Here is a 25,151-nt window from a genome sequence, read left to right on the forward strand (position 1 = left end):
TATAAATACTGAATAATTACAGTTCAGTGCAAAATCTGTGGAAACTTAAAATATTTATTTATATGAACAATGGAGATAGCATGAGGGATATTTAAGACACATGTACTGTAATAACATGAAAAAAATGAGACAATTATTTCATTTTTTGGTTGTGCTGTATAGTGTTAAAGTTAACATTCATTTCTAAGCTACAGCCACTTATGTTTGAAGGCTCAGCTTTTTGGTAATCTTAACAATAATCTTAGGGTTTTTCTTGCCATTAAGAGAAAATAATGTTCATGCTACTTTGACATAAATTGATGTTTAAAAAACTTTATCAGTAGTCATCACTTTATCAAGTAATCTCTGTTCTCCTAATGGAAGAAGGATCATGAGGCATTAATTTGGACATTTTTAGCTTCCCTTTTTTGTGTTGAGAAATTATTTCATGCCACAGGAAATCCTGTCCTTTTCTCAAATTAGGATCATTAAAAGTCATTACATGAGTAACCCCCATAACTTAAAAACAATGGAAATATTTTCCCCACATGGGGTAAATATGTCAAACGTTTTACTGATTACCCACTAAAATATTTTTAACTCTCAGTGAGTTTTAATGCCAATGTAAAATAGTTCCTTTGATATAAACTATGTTTTTCTTACTCTACTTAACCATAATTTTAGGGTAATAAATATGTTCCTCCTCTTTGATATTGCTTGTTTCTCTTAAAATAAAATTACTGAGTGGATATCATGCTTTAAACACTTTTCTAACCTTGAGGTCTGCCAGAACGTTTGACAGTTTTTCTAAAATTTCCATTGTATTGATGCTGCTCCATCAGAGCCAGTGACGGTGGGAGCCATAAACCTCCCTTGAGTATTTTCTGATAGTTGAGTTCCATATCACACTTGAGAGGAGGGAAAAAAGGAAAACAAAAAAATTCACAACCAGTCTTTCCAGGGCTGCCATTATTTTTACTGCTGCTGTAACTGTGCTGGTAATAGAAGAGTGATAAGAGAATTTTTGAAAAGTTCTCTATGTAGACGCTAGTATTCTCTGAAAAGAAAAGTACAAAAAAGTTCTGATTCATCAGATGATTGTTTACAACCCCTTATAAACCTAATTTTTTGACCATCAGAAGGTAAAATACAGTTGCTAAAACATATATTTCTAGATATTGACCAGAATAATCTTGGCACATTGCTGAGTATTTTTAGAAATTGCTTGTGGCAGAAAATCACAGTACAGAAAATCCACTGTTATTAGCGTTATATTATGTGAAATGATTCAGAGAACACAAAAACAGTATGAAATTTTCTTGATTCTGTGACTCTTTCAGAACCACAGCAATGTCTGAAACGCCTCCCATTTATGACTGTGCATTAAGTAATCTGCATTGATCTGGCTGATAATTGATACTCAAAAAATAGAACAGCTGAAAGATGATCTGAACAAAATATGTTGGTGCACATTTTAAACAGTCATCCAGAATTTTGCTATTATACATTCCTTCAATTTCAATGGAAAATCAATACTAAAAATATACATTCTCTGACTGTGGGCATGCCTAATGTGCAGTGTTGTTGTAGCCCAGTGCTTTGTCTTTGCTTGCAGTAATGCTGTCCATTTGGTACTTGAGCTTGCAAACAGCCTTTAAATAAAGGTGATGGGGGGAAAAAGCAATGTGATTGACATTATGCTCAATCAGTTGAAAGAAAATGTAACTTTTATTTAACAAAAATAGATTAAAAGCCTATCTTTGTGGAATGGCTCTTTATAAATGTCAGGTGTTTGTGTTTTTTTCCCAGTCGAATTACGAACGTCTTACATCACCTTAAAGCCTGCTTGCGTATACAGTATTGTGAGTTATTAGAGCTGATTTAGTTTAAGTAATTTGTGTAGAATGATGTGGTTACTCCAGAAAGCTTAGAGATCACCTGGAGATATTGTAGAAGTTCTAGAGGCATTGGTGCTTGCTTTCATACATGGTGAAAATAGCATATTACGAGTTGAAGAAAGAAGTTGATAATATAGTTTACATATTTTGTTAACAAAGCATCTCCATCGCATCCATGATTAATTACATTAATTAAAATGTACTTTTTTGTGTGTGTTTTCAGTGAAAGAGTTCCTAGCCAAAGCCAAAGAAGACTTTTTAAGAAAATGGGAAAGCCCCCCTCAGGTATCAGTCATTTAGGCATTCAATAATTTTCTCTATTGCATTTTTTTGGATAATGTTATCAGTGTGTTATCAGTCTGTAATGAGCAGCGCAGAAAACAGAAGTAAGTTTAATGCAATTTTAAAGGAGTTTCCATTTTTAATGTCAGTTTTGTCATTGAAGTTCGTCAGCAAAGACACTCAGGTCTTCTCCAGATTTGAGCTGATGAAATGCTTATACTGAACAACAGCTTTCCCTTACTGAGAATGATGTTTACCATCAACATGACAAGACTGAAAATCTATTGGCATGTTTTAGCTGACTTTTTATAACACTAAGTGTTGGCACATCTGTAATTTACCCTGTTAATAATTTCCCCCATGGTATTAAGGGGAATAAAGGACATTAAGTCTTCTGCATGGGGGTTGGGGGCAGGTTAAGGAGCTTATTAGAGAGAAATCTTTTAAAAGTTGAACTTGGGGATTTGGGTTTTTGGGGAAGGGTCATTGTTGTTTTTAAAGCAGCATTTGAAATGCTATGGTAATGAACATCTGAGAAAATTGACTCAGTGATATGCTCTCCAGACAACTCTCATGTAGAACTGTCTCTAGAGCTTGGGGGTTTTTGTATGTTCAAATATTCTTGTTTGTGAAGCATGAGGGGGTTATTTATCTGCATGTTAGATTCATTATCTGTTTACTGCTACACGTTTCTTACTAAGCATGCTTCATCTGTATGGACAAATTATAGAAATGTTGACACAATTCAGTTAAGTCTTTTTCTGTTTTAGTGAGTGCAATGTAAAATCTCTTATTAAAATTTGTCAGACATGAAATTATAACAACAGTATAGTTGGCTATAGTTGTCTTTGATAAATGTAATTTTACTCAATTTTCTTTCATAAATTAATTAAATTCATACAGTTAAAGCTGTCTTTGGGTGTTAAATTGTAAATAATGTCATTATATCCTTGTACATGTAGAATACTGCTGGCCTAGATGATTTTGAGAGGCAAAAAACCCTTGGAACAGGATCATTCGGGAGAGTTATGATGGTGAAACATAAATCCACAGAACAGTATTATGCTATGAAGATACTGGACAAACAGAAGGTTGGTGTAATTTATAGTGTTTTTTGTTGTACAAAAGAGCTTGATGTAGACAAAGATCTGGTAACTGTGGCTAAATTTTGTTGCACTTACTGTGCTTTTGCTTATCGCGCTTGAATACTGGTGATACTTTAAACAGTTGACTTCCTTTTTTAGCCAGCAGATTCGGTTGTTGGGATTGTGTAGAATTCTTACAACGGCCAATAATATTAATGGCAGGCTAAAGTAGTGTCCAAGGCATTAATAAAATGTTATCAGTTAAATTCTTTGCTTAGCTTTTGTAAGGTGGCCTATATATTCTTCAGCAAAAGCAAAATGTAGTGCTGTAGTTAAATAAATAAAGAAATACACTTTTGCAGGATAGCTCAAAATTCTGGAAGACTCTTTGCATTAGAAATTCACAAAATATTCATTTGTGAACTATAATTTAACAAATTGTTTGCACAAATAATTTCTTTTCCATTCTTGATCCCATGAGGTATTACTTTTTGTATGCATAATTATGTAATAATCCTGTTGCATCTATAGTAACTGCATAGATAGAACAGTAGTCCCTCTCTCAGAACAGCTGTCACACAATAAACATTTTCTGTGTTGGAAACTTAAGTGCTGTAGTCTGAACCTGTGTTGTTACTCCAGCCTGATTTTTTTAACAGCTTATTACTCTTAGATTAAGCAACCAGTGTCATTTGATAAAGTTTAAATTTTAAATAAAATAGAATTCCAGAATGCTAAGAAGTATTTTTAAGAAATTTATCAATACAGTTCATTTTTAATGGTTTTGACAAGTTTTTCAGAAGTACATTATTTAGATTAGTAGATTCTAAGGTCCTCAATATAAGAGCTCTTCTTACTTTGTAAGGCACTACATAGAACTTTGCTGCTGTATTACAAAAATCATATTAAGAAAATATTAATCTGGCAAAGAGAACTTAATCAGCAACTGACAAAATGAAAGTCAGCGTTGCCTCAGTGTAGACTCTTGCACTTAAGCGTTATTACATTCCTGAGTAATTTTATATAATGGAACTATGGCAGTAACATAATCAAACCATTTTCCCTGAGTTGCAGTTCTACTATTCTTTACATGTGATTTGGGGTCCTGGACCTTGAATAATGTGTCATTTATTTAAAGACTGCTTTGTAATGGTCAGACAAGAAGAAACTAAAGTAAACTTACCTTTTAGTGTCAATTCTGGCATTATTTTTTTACTTGGAAAAGCTCAATTTTTGCTACTTCAGCATTCTCCTATAACAATGGTTTCTGACTTTTATTTAAAAAAAAAATCCAATTAAATTAAAAAGACATTCCAACATAGTAGAACTGAAAGACCATTTTCATTTCCACCCGTGTGGAAATTTACCTCATCATTACCCCGGTATGGCTGGTGGCATCCTGCGGAGAGCGTTGCTGTAACACGAGGTGTGATGGGCATCCCACTGCTGCACGGAGAGCCCATCATCAAATTTCAGATTTTCAACTGTTTTTTCTTTGAACCCTTTTTCATGAATGGCTGAGTCCTTGTCACTGGAGCAATTCAGGAAATTACATCTTACTTCAGAAAGCTGCCATAAAAATAGTCTGAGGATTTAAAAAAAAAAAAAAGTTAAACTCATTGCTACCTCTCAGTCTAAAATAAATTGGAAAGCTATAGCTATAAAATTATCTGGTAAAAGCAAAAATTCACATTTTTAATGATTGCAGTGGACTTGCAGTAAAAGATTCACAGGATTAAAGATGTTTGCATCCAGGTATCAGTCTTCTATCAGAAAATTAGATTATCTATAATCAGAAGTCTGAAGTGTTCCTTTATGAAATACATGCTTTTTCAACTCAATTTAGCATATATAATTCTATATTTACATATTCTATTAGAAATATATTAGTGTTATATTAGTAATTTCTGTTAATTGATCAAAAAATAGGAGATGGTTTAGGGAGAACACATTTCTATCACTTTGTATATTACAGAAAATTTACAGATATCTGAAATTAGACAGTGTGCAGGCTGCCTATAATTTTTCATTTACATTTTACTTGAAACAAGAGAAAGCATATTGTGTGTCCCTTTGTTATCCAATCTTACGCTTGGCTTATCAGGATATGAAAAAAAAAAAAAGTAATAGATGTTGATGTAGCCAGTAGTTTTGTGTGTAGGGTTGTTATTCCTTTAGTTGTCTGCCTTGATTTAGGAAGGCTGTAATATAACATTGCTTGGCTAGTTTCATTATGTAATTGGTTTTGGAAAAGAAACATTGTTAATAAAAGCTCAGACGCAAACAAACTGTTGGACAATCTGCCATTACCAGATACCATTTGATCTACAGGAAGCTGTCATTGGACGTGCCCTGAGCTTGAGCTTAAATGTGAGCAAAGCCATGTTATCTGAGGCTCCAGTTTGATATTATGAAGTGTTAAACAGCAGCTTCAGCCTGTGGTATTGCTGCCATCACCCTCCATCTCCTGCTGGTTAGATACTGCAGGAAGGGTGGTAAAGTCTTGTCTAGCATTGCAGCTGAACGCTGCACAATATCAAACTCAAACCTTAGCTTGCTTGCTTTGATGGCCAAGATAATTCCAGTACCACAGCTTTTTAGGGATGAAGGGGACACTTCCCACAAATGAGCTGATTTGACAAAATTTTTATTTGGTCCCTAAAGATCTGTGATTCAAAAGAGACTTAATATTTTTAACTCACTATTTCTTTCGCATGACATTTATTTCAAAACAGTAGTGTGTTTTTATAGGTACTACCTTTTGCATCTAAAAGTTAAATTTAAACACAGTTTCACAGTCAGGGTTGGAATATCTTGCTTATCTGTTATAGATAGCAGTTAGATTTGATTTCCGAACATGTAAAAACAGACTTGTTGTGATCACTCCTGTACATTTTCTCCTTGTTTCCTATGGAAAAAAAAAAAAGTAACTTTACTTGGAAATCATGCCATTCTCAATGAGATATAGAAGATAAATCGTGCAATAGGGCTTAAGTAAAATGGAAAGAATCGATTATGCAATGTTGGGGTTTTACACAAGGAAACCAATTGTTCATTACTGAGGAAGAGCAATGACCAGAAATCTGCCCCTTGCTGCCTTATTAGCAGCGTAACGTTAGAATGGATTCCAAGAAGGTAGCATTTAATTTTTTTAATACTTTTGCTAAGCTGTTTGCTAAGCAGAAAAGCAAAACCCATTGAAAGGTCTGGCAGAAGTAACTTGTTTATGTGAATGGTAATTTTGAATTTGTAGTCTCCTTAGTCTTCTCCTCACTAATATGTGAGCTATATAAAATAAGTCAGTTTACTCCTGTTCACACATAACAAAATTCATAATTAAATGTGTCTGACACAGTTTCCTGCTTTTCTTAGCAAAGGGTCCAAAGATCAAATGGATTTTATTGAACTGTCATCTTCCTGCAGAATTATCTCCATTACAAACGCAAGCAATTCTTAAGAAAATGTACGGAGATGTTTTCCTTACTGATTTCGATACTCAGCATGTACTAAGAAACACTATTTCTAGAGTTATCTGCAAACCATATTGCATGAGTATTACTCTTTAAAATGTTGTTAGACTTTTTAATCCTTTCTCCGCACTGTTACTGTACTAGTAATCCATAAGGTTTTTCATTATCTGTAAAGTTACAAGCTTGCTTTCAACTAATTGTTTTACACTGAAAAATTTATCAACAACTATAAAATGTTATACTTAAACTGAAGATTGTTTTTTCTCTCCTAGGTCGTCAAACTGAAGCAAATAGAACACACACTGAATGAGAAGAGAATATTACAAGCAGTGAACTTTCCTTTCCTTGTAAAACTGGAGTATTCTTTTAAGGTAATCATTATTTTGAAAGTAGTTGTTTGGATTTCAGGGAAGTGCGTGCTCAAACTTTAGATATTGAAAACATTTACAGTACAATAGTTGTAACTATTTTTGTTTTCAAAGATGCTTCACTTGGCACTGTTGCCAGGTCTTGAGCAGGAGTTCCTTCACTTGTGTACACACTTGCACACACCCCAGTTCACCAGGTGGAGATTGAAAGGATATCTCCAAATAAATAAATAAAAATTAAGTGTCGTGGTTTAGCCCCAGCCAGCAACTAAGCACCACGCAGCCGCTCGCTCACTCCCCCCCGGTGGGATGGGGGAGAGAATCAGAAGAGCAAAAGTAAGAAAACTCAAGGGTTGATATAAAAACAGTTTAATAGGGAAAGCAAAAGCCGCACACACAAGCAAAGCAAAGCAAGGAATTCCTTCACTACTTCCCATGGGCAGGCAGGTGTTCAGCCATCTCCAGGAAAGCAGGGCTCCATCACGCGTAGTGGTTACTTGGGAAGACAAACGCCATCACTCCAAGTGTCCCCCCCTTCCTTCTTCTTCCCCAGCTTTATATACTGAGCATGACGTCATGTGGTGTGGAATAGCCCTTTGGTCAGTTTGGATCAACTGGCTGTGCCCTGGCTGTGCCCCCTCCCAGCTTCTTCTGCACCTGGCAGAGCATGGGAAGCTGAAAAGTCCTTGACTGGTGCAGCAACAACTAAAACATCTCTGTATTATCAACACTGTTTTCAGCACAAATCCAAAACATAGCCCCATACCAGCCACTATAAAGAAAATCAACTATCTCAGCTGAAACCAGGACATTAAGTTAAATTAAACTCTTAGAGATTTCCCTTGTTTCAGAGAGAAACTGGCTTTTGTACAGCAGGGGACTTTTAGGCATCATTCTGTCTTTGAGAGAAACCAAAGGATGTATTTCTGTACCAATATATGGAATGGTAAATTTGTAATTGTTCTGGAGATTTTTTTGTTTGAGATTTGTACCTGAGGCATGTCTTAATGACAGTCTTAACCATGAAGGAAAGAACTTTGAGGTTAACTTCTAATTTCATGACAGTATGTGCTAGTTAGTCTGTAAAGAAATTGAGTATTTTCCTAATTTAGAGAGTGATATGTCCTCTATATATTTCCTTCCTTTTTTTTTCTTCTTTTTTTCTTTTTTTAATACCATTTAAAATGAACAAACATGTTCTACCTTAATCTTTACAGTTTTGAGGTTTGGGGCTGGGGCTGTGGGAGACAAGAATACCTCAGGCTGTCAATTCTGAACTTTTAAGAGTGCAAGGTCTTGTCTTGCAGTAGGCATCTTATCCTCTCTTCCTTCAGATCACTTACACACCATGCTGTGTCAGGAATTCACTAATTATCTTTGCTCAAATTTACTTTAAAATACATTTCTTGAGATGTATGATGCTCCTTTTGTCACGTGTGTCTGCACTTTTTCGATAATTTCTACCGGTGTTGCTTCATATTTGTTAAGATCATTGGATGGCCACAATTTTTCATTTTCATTCTTTAATAAAATATACTGTATGTAGGAATTATAGAGACTATAGCATGCCTAATATGTATTTGTGTGTGTTTACTTGCTTCCTTAGGACAATTCTAATTTATACATGGTAATGGAGTATGTTCCTGGTGGTGAAATGTTTTCACATCTAAGAAGAATCGGAAGGTTCAGGTAAGAGTATTAATGACATTATTCCTGTAAAAAGGCTTATGTTGCTAAATTGGGAAGAGGGTTTTATAAAATTTGTTAGTATTGAAGAAAAAATTCTAAAGGGGTAAGTGCATTTAATTTACCCCTCTTTCAGTAGACTTAAACTAGTCAGGCAATGAAAAACTTGTAATTATTTCTTGTTATTATTATGTTGTTATTACTTGTTATTATTTTGTTATTTTTCAGTTAATGCAGGCATTTGTGATTTATGTATGATAGAATCTTGGAATTCCTATGCATATTGTCACTAAAATTGATGATAGTTTCTAGAAGTAAAATTTAAAGTCTAAGCTCTGTATTGTGGGACACTTTCATCTTGATTTGCATGTGTATTTTAGCTGCAAGACTTAAATTAAAATTAGGGAATTAGTGTATCAATTCTAAAATGTTTTCTGTTTACCTTTTTTTTTTTTTTCCCCCCCCTCGTTACACAGTAAAAGAACCAGTTAAAAGATACTTAATTTGTCTATCCCTGGCAGTTACATGGTTGTTTCAGTATCTTAGCATAGCATTGGGGTACTTAATATTCTTTTAATTCTTCACAGTGAACCACATGCACGGTTTTATGCAGCTCAGATAGTGCTAACATTTGAGTACCTCCATTCATTAGACCTCATCTACAGAGATCTAAAGCCTGAAAATCTTTTAATTGATCAGCAAGGATACATCCAGGTATGATATTCTTCCTATATTTAGGGAGTGGAGTCTTGTCTTACAGTGTAGGCTTAGGTAATTCTAGCAAATGTGTTTAGAGTAAATGGTCTGAAGCTGGTTGGCATGTTAGCATATATTTAGGGAGCATTCAAATGCCCTACTGCTTAGTAATGGTTAAAACCATTGGACTGTACTTCCTCTGACTAAAATTAAGTATGCACAATAGAGCTGTCTGCAGTTGAGCGAGTTGTCAAGGTTTCCCTTGGGGTCTGTGGTGAGAAGTAGGTGATTACATGGCTCTGTTCATCTGACCTATTTTATACATCTGCCCTAGAAAAAGACGAAAGGTGCCCAAAAATGTCTGGTTCTCTGCATTGTCTATATAAGTCATTTAGGATAACCAGCTTAGATGTCAATGCCAACACTATAGTACTTAATTTCAGTCAGATGAGTCCCACCCTTGGAGAGTCCTAACCTTCTCAGCCCATCTGGAGTAAGAGCTGAGTTGAGATCAGATCAGAATTGCAGTGCTGTAAATGATGACTTTGGTTTTACAACAGCCTCTCATCTTCCTTTTAGCTCTTGTTTTTGATCTAAATGGAAATGGGAAGGTGGTAACAGCAACAAGCACTCTGCAGTGCTTTGGAGTCCTTAAACTATAGAAGCTCTTATTTCCTCATTGTGTCACCTTTTGCCATAGCAGAATCTAACAGGAAAATACATAATAAAAATGCTTGAGAGAAGTGGAAAGGATTCATATCTTATGTTGTTTATAACTGTAAAATAATTTTGCATAGAGAATAAAATAACTGTAGAGAGAAGAGAAATACAAGTTCTATTAATGTGGTTGGGGAGCACCATTAATGTAAAGCTATGAACGGCTTACTCCAGAATTGGCGAGACTCTATATGCAATGGTATGTTTTTGTACGGTGGGCAAACTGCAAATGGTAATGGGTCCAGCAGTCACTCTTCCCATGTGAGGTTGGTGCGCTTCTGTTTCTGAACAGAGATGGGGATTTGTGTTCATATGTTGATACTGCAGCTCCAACTAAATTTTGTTTAGAAACTCTGTTCATTTTCTTTTTGAATTTTAAAGCCTTTACCGTTTGTCCCATGTCTGCAGTGTATTCTTCTTACGTAGACTTATGTGCACTCACAAACACATAAATTATTCTTTGCTGACTGAAGTAGGTCTGTCTAGTCAGCACGTCACCCTCTCCGTTCAGTTCCAGCTCTGATTGCTGTGGTTTCTACCAAAAATGAAGCAAAAGCTGCCTTGATAGTTTGGACTTTGGCTTGTTTAATTGTGACACTAGTGTATCAGAAACATCCCCACAGGTTATTGTATAATTAGCAATTATTATCATTGTGGTACAGTATGTTTTCTCAGGGAATGGGTCGAAAATGATACCAAGAAGGAGGAAACAAAAGAAACGGATCCCCAAACAAGCACAGACTTGATAGCTTGAAACTGGTCCCAAAATTTCACATGTAACTCCCTGGCTTCCGTATGTATTCCACAATACGGTCCAGGAAAAATGACAGAGACGATGATACTGCATACAGAGTTCTGAAAACTTACTGCAGAAAACACAAGTGGAATGAAAAATTTATAACAGCCAAGAACTTGCCATTTGTGAATACACTTACTGCTACATTTTCCCCCCCAGTCCTCAAATAAACAAGCTTGACTCTGGTGATGCTTTCGAAGATGTTCAGAATCAGAAGTTACTGGAAGTCCTCTTTTATGTTGTCTTGTTCCCACACTAATTTTACATATAACCTTTATACGCTTACGCAATAAAATTCTAAATGTACAAGACTGGCAGATATCTTGACCCTTTTTGTGATTCATTTATTTGTAAACTAAAGGAAAAGATAAATATCTTGTTCATATTCACGTTCTTTAAACTTTCAGCAGTATAAACAGTCTGATGTGAAAAGTATAAGAAAAATGATTAATGTAACTGCAGTACATGTGGAAGATTAGTAAGCCATAGTTCCTGCTGATTTTTTAAATTATAAATAGAAGCTTGTGTCAGGGGGAAAATATGTATTTTGTGTTATTTATTAATTTTATCATAAGAAACCTTCTATCTGTCTGAATTGGAAGTATCAGGACTGGCTACTAAAGGTACATCTGACTATAAGATACTATGTGATTTGAGAAACAAATTTTTCCTCTGTATAAAATAGCTTTCGAAAGTATTTCAGAAGTACTTAATTTTCAATTTCTTTGTAGAAATGCACTTACAGTCAATTTATTTCTTCTGATGACAGGTCACGGACTTTGGCTTTGCAAAAAGAGTAAAAGGAAGAACCTGGACGTTATGTGGGACTCCAGAATACCTGGCACCTGAAATAATTCTCAGCAAGGTATTTCGTCTTGTTATTCTGCCATGCATTTGATGCAGTTAAAACTTATCACCCAAGTATTAAACTCTGAGGGATAAACAATTGCTGATACTTCCAAAAATCAAATCTTGACTAGTCAACTCTTTATGAATTACACAAAATGCAATCATTGCATTGTAAATATTTTTTTAGTATACTAAAACTTACTCCAAAGCAGGGATTTTCATATAGCTGTACAGAACTTTCTACATGTGCTTGCCATGTAACTTGTGAGAGAAAAGGGGATTTAAAGAATCTGTAATTAGGTTATTTAACTAGCATGCTTATCAGAATAGCAGATGTGAGTGATGACATTCTGAAGTGTTAACAGACTAGAACAGGAGCTCCAGAGGTAACAAGAACTGCATATTGGATGAATCAGTAGTCATTAAATAACTAGTTGCAGAGTGTTTCAGGTTTAAGGCACTTCGCACAAAATCAAACATGACAAACCACTGGTTTTACACATAAAGTACATGCAGTCTAAGCTTACCATTGATCAGTTTGTGTCTAGTACTTGCACTAAGTGTTTGAACGTAGAAGAAATATTATTTATCATATGGCTGTTCAACTGTAGCCCTTCATGTTTTGCAAAGGAAAAATATCCTTAGAGTTTTTGGAACTGCTTGTGATATAAACAATCATAATGCATAATGTTAAATTATGCATTTAATTGAATTGGTTTAATTAAATACCCTTTGCAGGTCTTTAAAAGTTAACGAAAAATACTTTTATTTGGGGAGAAAATGTTCATTATTTGCAGCTTTTTTGCCCCCATGCAGCTAAAGCAGCAGAGTAAATTGCAATGTGTCTACTACAAATTCTCCATAGTAGATTTTTCAGGAAAGACTGAGTCTTAGCCCTGAGCTTTGTAAAAGATCTCAGAGAACACATATAAAATTGATGAGGCTGGTGGGGTTTTCTGTCTTTTTTAATATTAAATAGGATTTTCTAATGATTTTATGTTCAGGCTTTAAAGATCAGATCATAAATTACTCTATTACAGCTAATTCACTAAACTTTTAAGCTCTTGTAGCTAGTTTACTAAATATGAAAATTAATGTTCTGAAATGCGGATAATCAAAAAGATGATGGTATATGATATAGGGAGGGTTGTCACATTTAATGAAATTTCCCTAAGATTTGAAAGAAGTTTCAAGCATTCTGTAACAAGATTATTTTGATTTTAAATAACTAAATAAATAAATTGTACCCATTCCTGTCACTTAGGGAGTCTTGTCACATCAGTGTACAGACATCACTGAAACTCAGCACAGGAATGTATGCAAAATGTTTCACTTTCATCACTGTTTCACTGTCGTCACTGTATTAGGTTTTAAGTATATTGCTGTTGGTATCTGTGAGCTTCAGTTAGGTTTGAACTAGGTTGTAAGTTCTGTATTAAACAAGCAATAATGCATTTGCTTTCTTTGTATTCCATAGATATATATTGAAAATCTTAAACTGTGTTAGAAATGTACTAACAGTGGTATTTCTCATTTTATCCAGGGTTACAACAAGGCAGTGGATTGGTGGGCATTAGGAGTGTTAATCTATGAAATGGCAGCTGGATATCCCCCATTCTTTGCAGATCAGCCCATTCAAATTTATGAGAAGATTGTGTCTGGCAAGGTGAGTGAAGGCTCTGTGTATTTTTGCAAATGCAGTTATTTATCTTTGCAGAACCTGTTTTTTTTTGTGGAGTAGATGCAGAATTTACTGGCTACTAGACAGTGAGCAATTTGGAAATAATATGGGAAAAGTTTGTAACATATACTTCTGTTGTGGTTTAACCCCAGCTGGCAACTAAAGACCACACAGCCGCTCGCTCACTCCTCCCCGGTGGGATAGGGGAGAGAATCGGAAAGGTAAAAGTGAGAAAACTCACGGGTTGAGATAAAGACAGTTTAATAGGTAAAGCAAAAGCCACGCACGCAAGCAAAGCAAAACAAGGAATTCGTTCACTCACTCCTTCCCACGGGCAGGCAGGTGTTCAGCCATCTCCAGGAAAGCAGGGCTCCATCACGCCTAATGGTTACTTGGGAAGACAAATGCCATCACTCCAAATGTCCCCCCCTTCCTTCTTCCTCCCCCAGCTTTATGTGCTGAGCACGACGTCCTATGGTATGGAACAGCCCTTTGGTCAGTTGGGCTCAGCTGTCCCAGCTGTGTCCCCTCCCAACTTCTTGTGCCCCCCCCCGCCTGCTCGCTGGTGGGGTGGGGTGTGAAGCAGAAAAGGCCTTGACTCTGTGTAAGCGCTGCTCAGCGATAACGAAAACATCCCTGAATTATCAACACTCTTTCCAGCACAAATCCAAAATATACTAGCTACTGTGAAGAAAATTAACTCTACCCCAGCCAAAACTAGAACAGCTTCTTAAGTACAGACATTGTTACAGTAATATTAAAAATCAAAGTTCTAAAAATCTGTTCCCTGCCTTCAAATTTAAAATGCAAGTTACTAAATTTACATTGTGGTATTATATCCTTTTATGCTTGCATAAAAATGATCCAACAACTATTAACAACTGTTTAACTGTATGCTTAATTTGCCTAGCTATTTTCTTTTCTAGAAATATTTTTGCAGCTTTTGAGAAGCTCTAAAGAGTTTCCATAATTCATAGTAGGTTTCTTTATTCCTGTAGTTCAAGACATGTCTAATGTTCTGCGCAGCTTTCATTGTTACATAGAATTTTTAAAAGGTGTTTCCAGCTTTTTCCCTTTTATTTTTCATGAATATGTCTTAGTGTGCCAGATAGCACAAAAATGTGATCATTCTGTTGTTTCTCCTGCCAGCCAGTGTCATCTCTTCATGTTTCTTTGTGCTCACTTGATTTGTTACGGTTCTTCTCTTCCTTGTCCCTACATAAACACACGCTGTGCCGCACCTTACGTACTTCTCTAATTCTAACCAAGGGAAGTGCCCCAGTGGGCCCTGTGGTACACTGCAGTGAGGTTGACTCCTGTCTAGGACCTTATTTAAATCAAGAAGGTGATTGCTGTTTGAAAGGCTGTAATGCTGTGACCCTTCAGCTGTCTCCATTAATATATGGGAATTCATTTACGAAGGTATATTTTTAAAGAGATATTTATCTTCTAAACTAAAAAGCTTGGGCATTTTTTGCAGCGGTATCTAATTTGCTTGATATTTGTACTGTTGATCATCTACCTTTTTTACTGAGTCCATGGATGGATGGTTGCAGAAACAGCACTGGACTTGAACTCTGGAAACTGACATTCAGTTCTCAGATAGCAGTATATTTCCTTTATAACCTTAAGTCTCTCATTTAATCTACCTCATGCACTTAGTTCTCTACTTTAAAAATTGAGTTAGTATTTCCTTACTTCTCAGCTGTCTAGGTATTGCATTCATTAAAACCTGTGAATTTCTCATGTACTGTGATAGAGCCATATTGACAGGTAAACTGAAGCAGTGTCTTTGATTATCAGACCTCTTGATTTTGCAACATGTTTTTATGTTAAATAATTCCATGTTCTGCATTTACATTGTAACTGATCAGCTGAAGATAGGGAGTGTAAAACCCTGAGGCTATGGGCATGACAAATACAACTTGCTGCCTGTTCTTTTCCCCTTTCTTCTCTCTTCCATCTCAAACGGTGTCAGTACATCTTTTGCTAGTAAAACCCTATGTAATTACATCCCATGAATTGTCTTCAAATATTTCTTAGCCAGGTTTGAATTAATTGTATTGCCAAGTCACTCGTGTGCTATCTTCAAATAGTGCTGTGTTATTTATGTAAGTCTTTTGATGTTGGTGTATTTAGTTATCAGAAACAGATTACAGTACAGGATGAAGTTCCAGATTGAATTTTCATACATGATTGCTGAATGTTCAGTTATTTCAGAGCATATCTATATATGCTGTATATATGCTATAATATATTGTATCTCCTGTGTGCACACGTGTGTGTGTATATATATATATAAAAAATGTAGTCTAAAAATTTGTTCCTGGAAAATAGTTGAGATTGCCTTGAGATGATGATGTGTTGGTGAGACACCAAGTTAAATTTAGCTTTTGTGTCATTATTACAAAATTAATTAAATTAATTTTTTTTCTCAACTCAATCAGATCTAGACACTTTCAGTTCAAAAAATGGTAGAGGCTCAAGGTATTGCTATTGATAAAGGCTCTGTGAAACAGAAATACGTGTGCAACAATAATCATCCCCCTTTTCATGCATTCCTACTTGATTTGTTTTTAGAGGAAGAATAGAAAATAGCCCCAATGTTTCCTTTTGTGTGAACATTGTTTTACTTCACAGGGGGAAGAATCAAATTTGTATATTGCTTTTAATGTTGTGGATGTATATTTTTAGGTAAGGTTCCCATCACACTTCAGTTCAGACCTAAAGGATCTTCTAAGAAATTTACTCCAGGTAGATTTGACCAAACGATACGGAAATCTCAAGAATGGTGTAAACGACATAAAGAATCACAAGTGGTTTGCAACTACAGATTGGATTGCCATTTATCAGAGAAAGGTAAGACCCTTCCTGATCAAAACTATTACAGGTCTTTAAGGGGTTGAAGTAAAATTTCTAATTATTTCGCTTATTTTGCTTTCCTAATTCTGTCACTTTTAATTAAACTAAGAAAAGGTGAAAGTAGTTTAATCTTTAACACTCTGAAGGGTTTATATTGATTTAATTATGTTTGTTTCTTGTTGATATTTTATCCTGGACCTCTGTGCACATTCATGTTCTCTTAACAGGTGTTGTGCTTTAGTCTATTTCTGGAATATCTCAGAATGAGCCATCTCCTGCCTCTCTTGCTTTTTATTTAACCCCTGCTATAGTGGCATCTATAAATACTCCTCCACAGCATAGAGGAATCTGTTTTCCTTTCCAGCTAGTTCTTAGCAGTCAGATTGTGCTTGAGTGTGGAGCTCTAGTCAAAGCTAGAGCTTTTCTTTTTCTGCTAAAGTATGCTCCCTCCTTCTTGCTCTTGCTTTATCTGTGACTGGGACAGGATCAGATGTAGAGAGTGTCTACTTAGTCCTCAGTGTCTACTGAGGAGTTTTTGCCTTCTGACACTACACTTTAATTAACTGCAGTTCCATAAGCTGCGGTAATGGAGAGAGCCTGCTGAATGCTGTTTTCTGGCATTTTTAAAAATGGTTTTCTAGCCCTGCCTGACCAACATGACTTGCAATGTGGTTTTTAGAAAGTCCATGCCCAGTTTGCACTATGAACTTCAGACTTGCACAAGAATGAATGCAACAGAGGGAACTGAGAATATTTTCAGAGCACGAGCAGCCATTAATGTATTGGTTTGAGAGGAGCATGTTAGTGGCTGCTGGGATGAATGAAGCAGAACTGGGAGAGGAAACTGGGGAAAGGGATGAGGATGATGACATTTCAGTCTAGGTGTGTCTTCCAAAGCTCCTTCTCCCCTTCAGGGTAGAGTCAAAGTTAAATATCTGTAGATTAGTGAGTTACTAAAAACATATTCCTAAGAAATTATTTGTTCTCTTAAGTGCAACCTCTGAATTCTTGTTTTTCCAATAGACAACAATAAAAGACTAAAACAACTTCATTGGTGTTGTCCCAGAAGACTCAGGTGGAGAAATAATTTTGTGTGTAGATATTGGTAAAAAGGTTAGAGTAAAGCGATAACATTTCAAGGAATTGGTTTACATTGTTGAAATGCTAACAGTCTTGATTATAGAGGCATGAACTTGCTGCTATAACAGCAGTATTTTAAAGGCCAAACCTAAATACAACAATAGTTTCTAAAAAGAAACTGGTTGTTTGGCTACACAAACTGACAGTACAGTTGTTGTATTCTTCACTAATGTATTAATTACTAGAAGACAGGGTACAATTAATGCATCTTGTATTCTTTCTATTAAGTATAGATGTTTTAAGAAAAGATTCCCCACTGCAGAACTGTAATTATCTGTTCTTTGCTTTCTTAATGCCTGTTTACAAGGCAGTTTTATATGCACTGAGTTTCATTCCCCAGTATGCCGTTTGGGGACACCCAGGCCCCATAATATTCAATCAGATGCTTTAATAGTGTGCTAAATATTCTTAGCATTGCTAGTGCACTGCTGTAGAGAATTACTTTCACAGAAACAATAAATATTTTAAAACGTGAACTAGTAGTACAGTCAGAATAGCTATTACTAGTTTTAAAGGATTTTGAAAACTAATGCTGAATAACTTTGAAGCTTCTAAGTATAAGGAATAAATACTGTAATACTACAGGTCTGAAACAACAGTATGGATTATAATATCACTTAAGCAGTCATAGAAATACAGCAATAAACTTTGGGTTTATACCAGCTTTTCACGGTGGCTGTTACGACAGTATGTATTTTCCTGAATAAACACACTGTTCCTTGGCAGCTTATGTAATGTGAATAATTTGTTGTGCTACAGTCATAAGTGAACCAGCCAATTACTTAATATTTCAGATAAGATCAAGTCTTGTTTTCTTTGTGTATTTGTGTAGCTGTTTATTAAAATGCTGCCTGATAATATGGTGGTACTTAGGCCAAACATGTATTTCTACTATAAACAAGTGTTATCTCCTGCAATCTCTTTTTAGTGATTTCCTTAGTGAAGATAATAGGAAAAGGTCTGAGGCATCTCATTTGAAGGTGTTCTAAAATTCCAGCAGTAAATAAGGTATTTCTTGTGCTCTGAGCTTTGTTGTAAGGAAGTAATTGAAAATCACTTTGAGTAGACACAGGGACAGAATTCACGTAATGGTAGATGTGTGGCTTTGTAGGCTAGGTATGTAGACAGACTGTGTACTGTCTCAGGATAAATCACCTAAACACATATACTGTTTTAGGAACAAAAGGATACACACGTGACAATTGTAGCACAGTCTATAAATGCAGAAAGTTAGTGTTATTTCTTGGGGGTGTACAGTGTTATCACCCAAAGTCAGCCGAGTTTAATTTGTATTAGCCTGTGCTGTAGCTCTTTAATTTACTGATTTCCACACACACACACACACCCCCGCCATCAGTAATCTACCTGGGGCACTGCACAGTTCCGTGGCTGCACAGTGGGATCTGATCCCCTGCCTCAGCTGGAGCCATGCCTGCCCTACTTATCTGTCTCCCACCATGCTGCCTCTGGCACCACATACTCCTTGGGATGTCCCAGGGAGAGATACTTCTCTGATTACTTTGCATTTCGAGGTTTAAGTTTGCATCACCTCAATAGTTTTGCTATAATTTTGCTTACCATAAAGGTAGATAAATCAGGCACCTGTCAAATGAAGAAGAGGAATGAGGTACCGATAATCATGCCTCCAACTCCAGTTTGCTCTAGACCTGTTTCAGTAGAGTATCTCTCTTTCTCCCTGGTCTTCCATTCCCTCTGGTCCCTTCCTTACCATCTATTCTTCATCATTGCCTCCCATCAACCCCGAACCCTGTTTATTCCTTCTTTCAGCATGCAGTTGATTCTAAAATTTAGGTTATTTTAAAAAGTAATTAAGCTTAATTTTGAACTTTGAGGTGTGATAGACTAGAAGGATTAAGATTTGAATTAATATTAGCTAAGTGAAGGTGGAATTTAGTAGTCTGTTCCATAAAATAGCATTTCAGTGTCCACAAGTTGGGAACAACTCCTTCTTCTTTATTTTTTTTTCCCCTCTGTTTTCCCCCCCCACCCCGCCCCGACTCTGTAGGGACAGCATAAGCTGTTAGCCAGTAAAAATGCAGGTATGTCCCTGTGCAGACCCATATCTTCATTTAAGGTCATCTTTAGTTTAACTTCCAAGATAAGTAGAGGCTGAAGTGCACTAATTGGGACAGAAGGATTGAGCCTGTTAAGTTGTAGCCAGACCCAAGAATTTTATTTTTAAGGTCAACCTCAAAAAGCTGCAGGTTCCCTCAACTTTAAGAAGCAGCAGTTAAGAGGGTCCTGGAAAACGACTGGTTCCAGTACCTGAGTGTGCATGGCTTACTACCCTACAGTTGACATGAGATGCACTGAATCTCAAGGCTAATTGAGTATATATGTGGATTTGAGAGGATACGCAGGCAGTCTTTACCAGAAGGGTTTTCCATCATTAATTAGAGCTGCACTGGCTTTCTGTACAATCTTTTAGTGACCCATTCAAGTCATTGCTTTTCTCTCAGTTGTGGCCTAGTTTCGAGAAGGCTTTAACTTCTCACAGTTAGGTCCTAGGAGGAACTTTGTAGGAGATGCAGAACAAATTGGTTTAAACTTGTATTAGGTTAGGTTAGTTTTTATTTGGAAATAGAGGATTGTTGGCAAGTAGGAGGAGAGGGGTTCCAAACAGCCCTGAGATTTGTGAGTAGTGTTGATGGTAGTCCATCTACTTCTCCACTTCCCCCATGACTGTGTGACCGTTACATGCAGCCCTCGCCACGCTGGGGGCCGCACCACGCAGCTGATGAGCTGAGAGCAGGGTCTCTTCTGCAAGGAGAGAACTAAACTTTGTTTTGAAGTGGAAGTAATTTTTTATTGATGTTTGTCTGTGAGATATTAGTCTTTTTCAACTCACATTCATACATCTCGGCCTTCACCTTCTTAGGCTGGTTTTATTTATGTGCTATGACTTTAAGCTGGTTCACTGTAATACCTGGTTTCTTGGCCGGATTTGAGGAGTAATGGGAATATTGTTGTGCTCGTTATCACAGTGTTAAATCTAAAGGTATTAGGCCGATAATATTTCATGTGATTTCCCCCCCCCCCGAATACAGGTAGAAGCTCCGTTCATACCAAAGTGCAGAGGCCCTGGAGATACCAGCAACTTTGATGACTATGAAGAAGAAGATATTCGTGCGTCTCTAACAGAAAAATGTGCAAAAGAATTTGCTGATTTTTAGTAGGAGTAAGAGGACAAGATGACATCAGGGCTCACATTGGGATCTTTGCACTCTGTTAACAGATGAGGTGGAGCTGAGACCATCATATGTCAAAACAGTTACCTAGTTACTTCATTCCACAAAGCTGACTGAGGTCTTTATTGCCATCTTCCATGTGTGCAGTTTGCACCAACCCTTCTAACTAGGCACAATTAAGCAAGCACTGTTTGTGCAGTAACACAGAATAATAGACCACTTTCCTACTTAACTTTGGTTTCTGTCGTTCTTTGTTTCTGTGTATTGTTCATTTTCCCCCTTTAAAATGAAGTAGTTTTTTACCCAAGAATGCTCCATTTTATTTTGAATAATGTATTATTTGTGTGAGTGAAATGGAAGGTGTTGCGGCTAGTGTGATTTAGACTGAAGTGAAAGATAAATGTTGCTTCTAGTCTGTGCCAGCCAATAATTCTTGTCTGTCTTGTGTCTGATGCTACAATTTATAATAATTTTTTAGTAGCTCAGACTAAACCTAGCCAACATTTTTAGCATTTCTGAAGGTAGTATTTATCGCCATATAAATGTCTGCTAAATTAACTTAAAAACATTTCTTCCTGGAGACTGACCAAAATTCAGTAGAATCAATTGGGTGGCTTAAGTAGGGGACAGTAGCTAGACCCTGTGCCTTGGTTTTCTACATCCCTGCAGTTTTTGTCACTGCCTCCTTCCTTTGTATTTCCCACCTAGGCAGTAGGTAAATGGCCATAACCAGACTGTACCATGGAAAGCTTACAGTCTCGTGAGAGGGAGTAATTCCACCTGGTCTGGATTTTGGACCATATTTAACCAAGTCAACTTACCAGCATTTCAGTTGGCAGGTATGAAATGGCTTTTTTAATAACATGAACCCTAAACTCTTAAAGGAAGTTTTGGTCAGTATTGTAGAGAATATTATTCATTTTGATTCACATTTTCTTTTTCTTTTTTTTTTTTTTTTTTAAAAAAAGCCGATGTTTGGGCTCCCAAAGTATTCCTTGTTTTGAGCCTTTTTTGATTAAAAAAGGCATCCATTAAAGTAAAAACCACCACACCACAAAAAGCAAAATGCGCTCTGCCATTAGCTATGAAAAACAAATGGTTTAGCAAATGCAAAATAATGTTCTAGATGCATCGCTGGATGAACACGGTTATTTTTTGTTAGCTGTTAAGAATAAGAGGTTATTGCCAAGTTTTTATTCTGGTATACTATATTAGTAAACTGAGGATGGAGTACTGCTACAATCATTTTCTTTTGAATTACAGCACTTCATTCACGAAGAAAAGAGACAAAGTTTAAAAACTGCAACAGCTGAGTTTATTTTAGTTGCGTTGTGTCTTCATTTCTAACCTACTTTTTTCAATCAAACAGAATGTATGGTCACACAGATATAAGTATTTGGGCTTAATTATGTTTTGTATACTCTCACCAACTGACTTAAAAGATACTGCTACCATGTGCTAGCTTTGGGCACTTTCACACATTTATTTCAATGTTAATAATCAGTGGCTCAGCACTTTTTTGGGGGTTGCTTTTAAACTTATTCATAGTAGTTTTATTTGTACACTTGATTCTGGCTGTCTCAGTGACCTGTCTTAAAACAGCACATCAAAACAGTTTAAACTAGACTCATATTTTATGATAAATTTACATGCATACAAGGATGAATTGTTTTTAAAAAAAAATGAGCTATATTGATACATAGCCATTGTATTTGTTTGAATGTCAGTGCAAATAAACCACTGACATTCCTTCCTTTTAATCTGTATGACACTCCTTTAAGAAAAGCCTTTGTAGACATTTTACAAAAGAGTATGAAACGTACCATCCAACATTCTGTATGTTTAGGTTGTTGAGCATTTTTGCACAACGTCATTAGGAGGCTGACACTGAATGCAGTCTTTGTCCACCCATATTTACATATGTGCAAGAAAAGTATAAGATACTTTGCTGTAGCAAATTTTATGTAACAAAGATATATCGTCACATTAATAAATTTAAAGAAATCCTTTGTATGAAAATGTTAAAATCTTTTGTATTTCATTTAGACCAAGGACATGCTGCTGTATGCTAGCTGTATGCGATAAATTCTACAGTAACTTTGTTGTCGTTTATGAACTTTAAAAGATTTTAATAAATGTTGGAGATCACAATTTGATTCTGTTATGATTTTAATTTTTAATCATTACATTTATAATTCTAGTAAGGTTCAGAGATTTTTCTGTTTTGTAAAATACTGTAATCATTCATCTTGCGTGTACAATAAGACAAAAGTCTAGGAAATTGGTTCTGACATGTCTGTCTGATATCCAGATTAAATTCTACGTGGGCATAGTGGAAAAGTCATCTTAATGCCATGATATTATGCTATTTTTTAATTTTATGAAAATCCTGTTAGAAAGTAAAATACTTTTCCAATATGGCATAATAGACTTCAGTATGGAAATGAGATTCTATTTTGGAAAAGGAGGGGAAGTGTGCAATTTCCAAGGCATTAGTGAGTACATTTGACAATGTGAGTATTATACAACCCTCTCATTTAAACACAGTCATAAAATATAACTACAGAATATTATGTTACCTGTATTTAATTTGAAAAATCCTTTTCACAATATGGAAAAATTGTATATCTATGACAGTAGAAGCTTGTTAATTTTACACATTTGAGGAATTAAGTGTTGAACTATATGGTATATTTTAATTGTACTCTAGTTGTATGTAACTTTCATTTCCAACATAAAGGATTGTATCTCATTAAGTAAATTGCTTTTTTATTATCTTGTCAGTTGCATTAAAACCCTTATTTTTAAATCCTTTAAAGTATTTTACTAATTTTTGCAAATAATTAGATGTTTTTAAGTGCTGCAATAGTGTGCAATATAGTAAACATTTATATACAGAAGTGCAAATTAAATTATGTACAACACTTGTGCTGCTTCTTTGTGAATCAGAATGTTGTATGATGAGAGTCGTTGCATCTCCCCACACACTGCAAACAGGGTTTGAAAGCAAGAGGAAAAGGTTATGAAACATACTGCACATACTAGTTGGGCCCCACTGAGCATAAATGCTAACTCGGGTGTTTGGAGAAGGTGGTGTGGAGAATATTAAAGGCACTATGAGAAGGCAGTGAGTTGGACTTCTTAGACAATCAAAGGCAAGCAAGGTGATCATTAGCTGCAATATTGTTTGTCTTCGTACTTTCACATTCAGACTCGATGCTTTTTATTAAAGGTAATTGCCTGGTTTTAAGCTGTCTGCAGATCCCGCTGTACAAACTTCGTGCTGTCTCTCATTGTGCTGTGAAGCAATTGGTAGAAGTAAAGACTGTTCACGGTCTTGGCATTGTCTGTCTTGAGGCTTTTTCTGCAAGTGTTATTCGGAGAGGCTCTGGTACCTGCTCTCTGTAACGCAGCTCCTCCTCTTCCTGCTTTCTGAGCGGAGCTTCGGCCTCTTTGCTTCTGCTGCTGTACGCCGACTGACTGTGGGTTTGTGTTCCTCTTGGTTTCGTAGTACAAATGCTATATTACATTTTAGAGACCTTTGTACTTTTTCTAAAGCTGAGCTAAGAAACTGCAAAAAGATTGTCTTCTGCGTTTACTACAGCTCCCATGCAAGCACAGCGTGTCGAGCAGCAGATTTGAAGGTGTCATTCAAATCTGTTGTTCTTCTAATTTGTCCTGTCTAAGGAGGACTTATCCCAGATAAGAATTTGAGAACCATTGCGTAAGAAACCGGTAAAAAGATTATTCCATTCTCCAGCTGGGGCGTGTATAGCTGTTCTGGATGTGTCTGACAAAAAAAAAAAAAGTTGTATGACCACCAGAGTTTTAGAAGTGTGGGTCTTGCACACATTTTAAAAATGCTTTTAATTGACAGCTTGAGAAATCAACTGATTTGAGGGCTCTGACAGAAGGGATAAAATATGAGTGTCTAATGTCAGGCTGGGCAGTGATCACTTCCAGTAAAAAGGTTAGAGCTCCACAAGGATGTTTAAATGTCTTATGGATAGTAAATACTCGTCATCTTACATAGGAATTATGTAAAGGGTTTTTTAGAAGGATAGGATGGGTATCTCAGGGCACGATAGGATCTCAAGATAGCTTCCCTTCCTAACTTTTGAATTTGATGATGAATAAAAGTTTGAATTAAATCTGAGGTCTAGTCACATTTTGACCTTTTGTTGTTGCTTTTATTTTTTTGCATACTGTGCCTGCCTGAAGGAAACTTGCCTATATTGAAAATGTAGTTTATTCTTATAAGTCCCTACTACAAAAAGTTCCTACCTCAGTGGGATAACAGCAGGTTGAGGCTTCCATTAAATCATTGGGATGAGTTCCCAATAGTCTATTTCACAAAGCCAGTAAAGTTTCCTTTAGAATCCTTACAATCCGGTTGTCCTGTTCCCTCCCTCAGAGGGTCAAATACAAATGTT

At 36.1% G+C, this 25,151-nt stretch overlaps 1 protein-coding gene across 3 annotated transcripts in view; it reads left to right on the forward strand.

Moving 5' to 3' along the window:
- Positions 1-23,529, forward strand: part of PRKACB (protein kinase cAMP-activated catalytic subunit beta) — a 76,242-nt gene extending 52,713 nt beyond the window's left edge. For 2 of the 3 annotated variants that reach the window (XM_072866967.1, XM_072866968.1), the window contains 9 exons: positions 2,101-2,162; positions 3,122-3,250; positions 6,987-7,085; positions 8,689-8,771; positions 9,356-9,482; positions 11,747-11,842; positions 13,370-13,492; positions 16,202-16,366; positions 20,578-23,528. In XM_072866967.1, the coding sequence (XP_072723068.1) occupies positions 2,101-2,162; positions 3,122-3,250; positions 6,987-7,085; positions 8,689-8,771; positions 9,356-9,482; positions 11,747-11,842; positions 13,370-13,492; positions 16,202-16,366; positions 20,578-20,703 (1,010 nt within the window). In that variant the 3' untranslated portion in view covers positions 20,704-23,528. Of the gene's footprint in view, positions 1-2,100; positions 2,163-3,121; positions 3,251-6,986; positions 7,086-8,688; positions 8,772-9,355; positions 9,483-11,746; positions 11,843-13,369; positions 13,493-16,201; positions 16,367-20,577 lie in introns of all 3 variants that reach the window. The other variant, XM_072866966.1, reaches the window with a different exon arrangement.
- Positions 23,530-25,151: the final 1,622 nt, after the last annotated feature.

The sequence above is a fragment of the Ciconia boyciana genome, chromosome 7, assembly GCF_034638445.1.
Source record: "Ciconia boyciana chromosome 7, ASM3463844v1, whole genome shotgun sequence".
Classification (NCBI taxonomy): Eukaryota; Metazoa; Chordata; class Aves; order Ciconiiformes; family Ciconiidae; genus Ciconia; species Ciconia boyciana.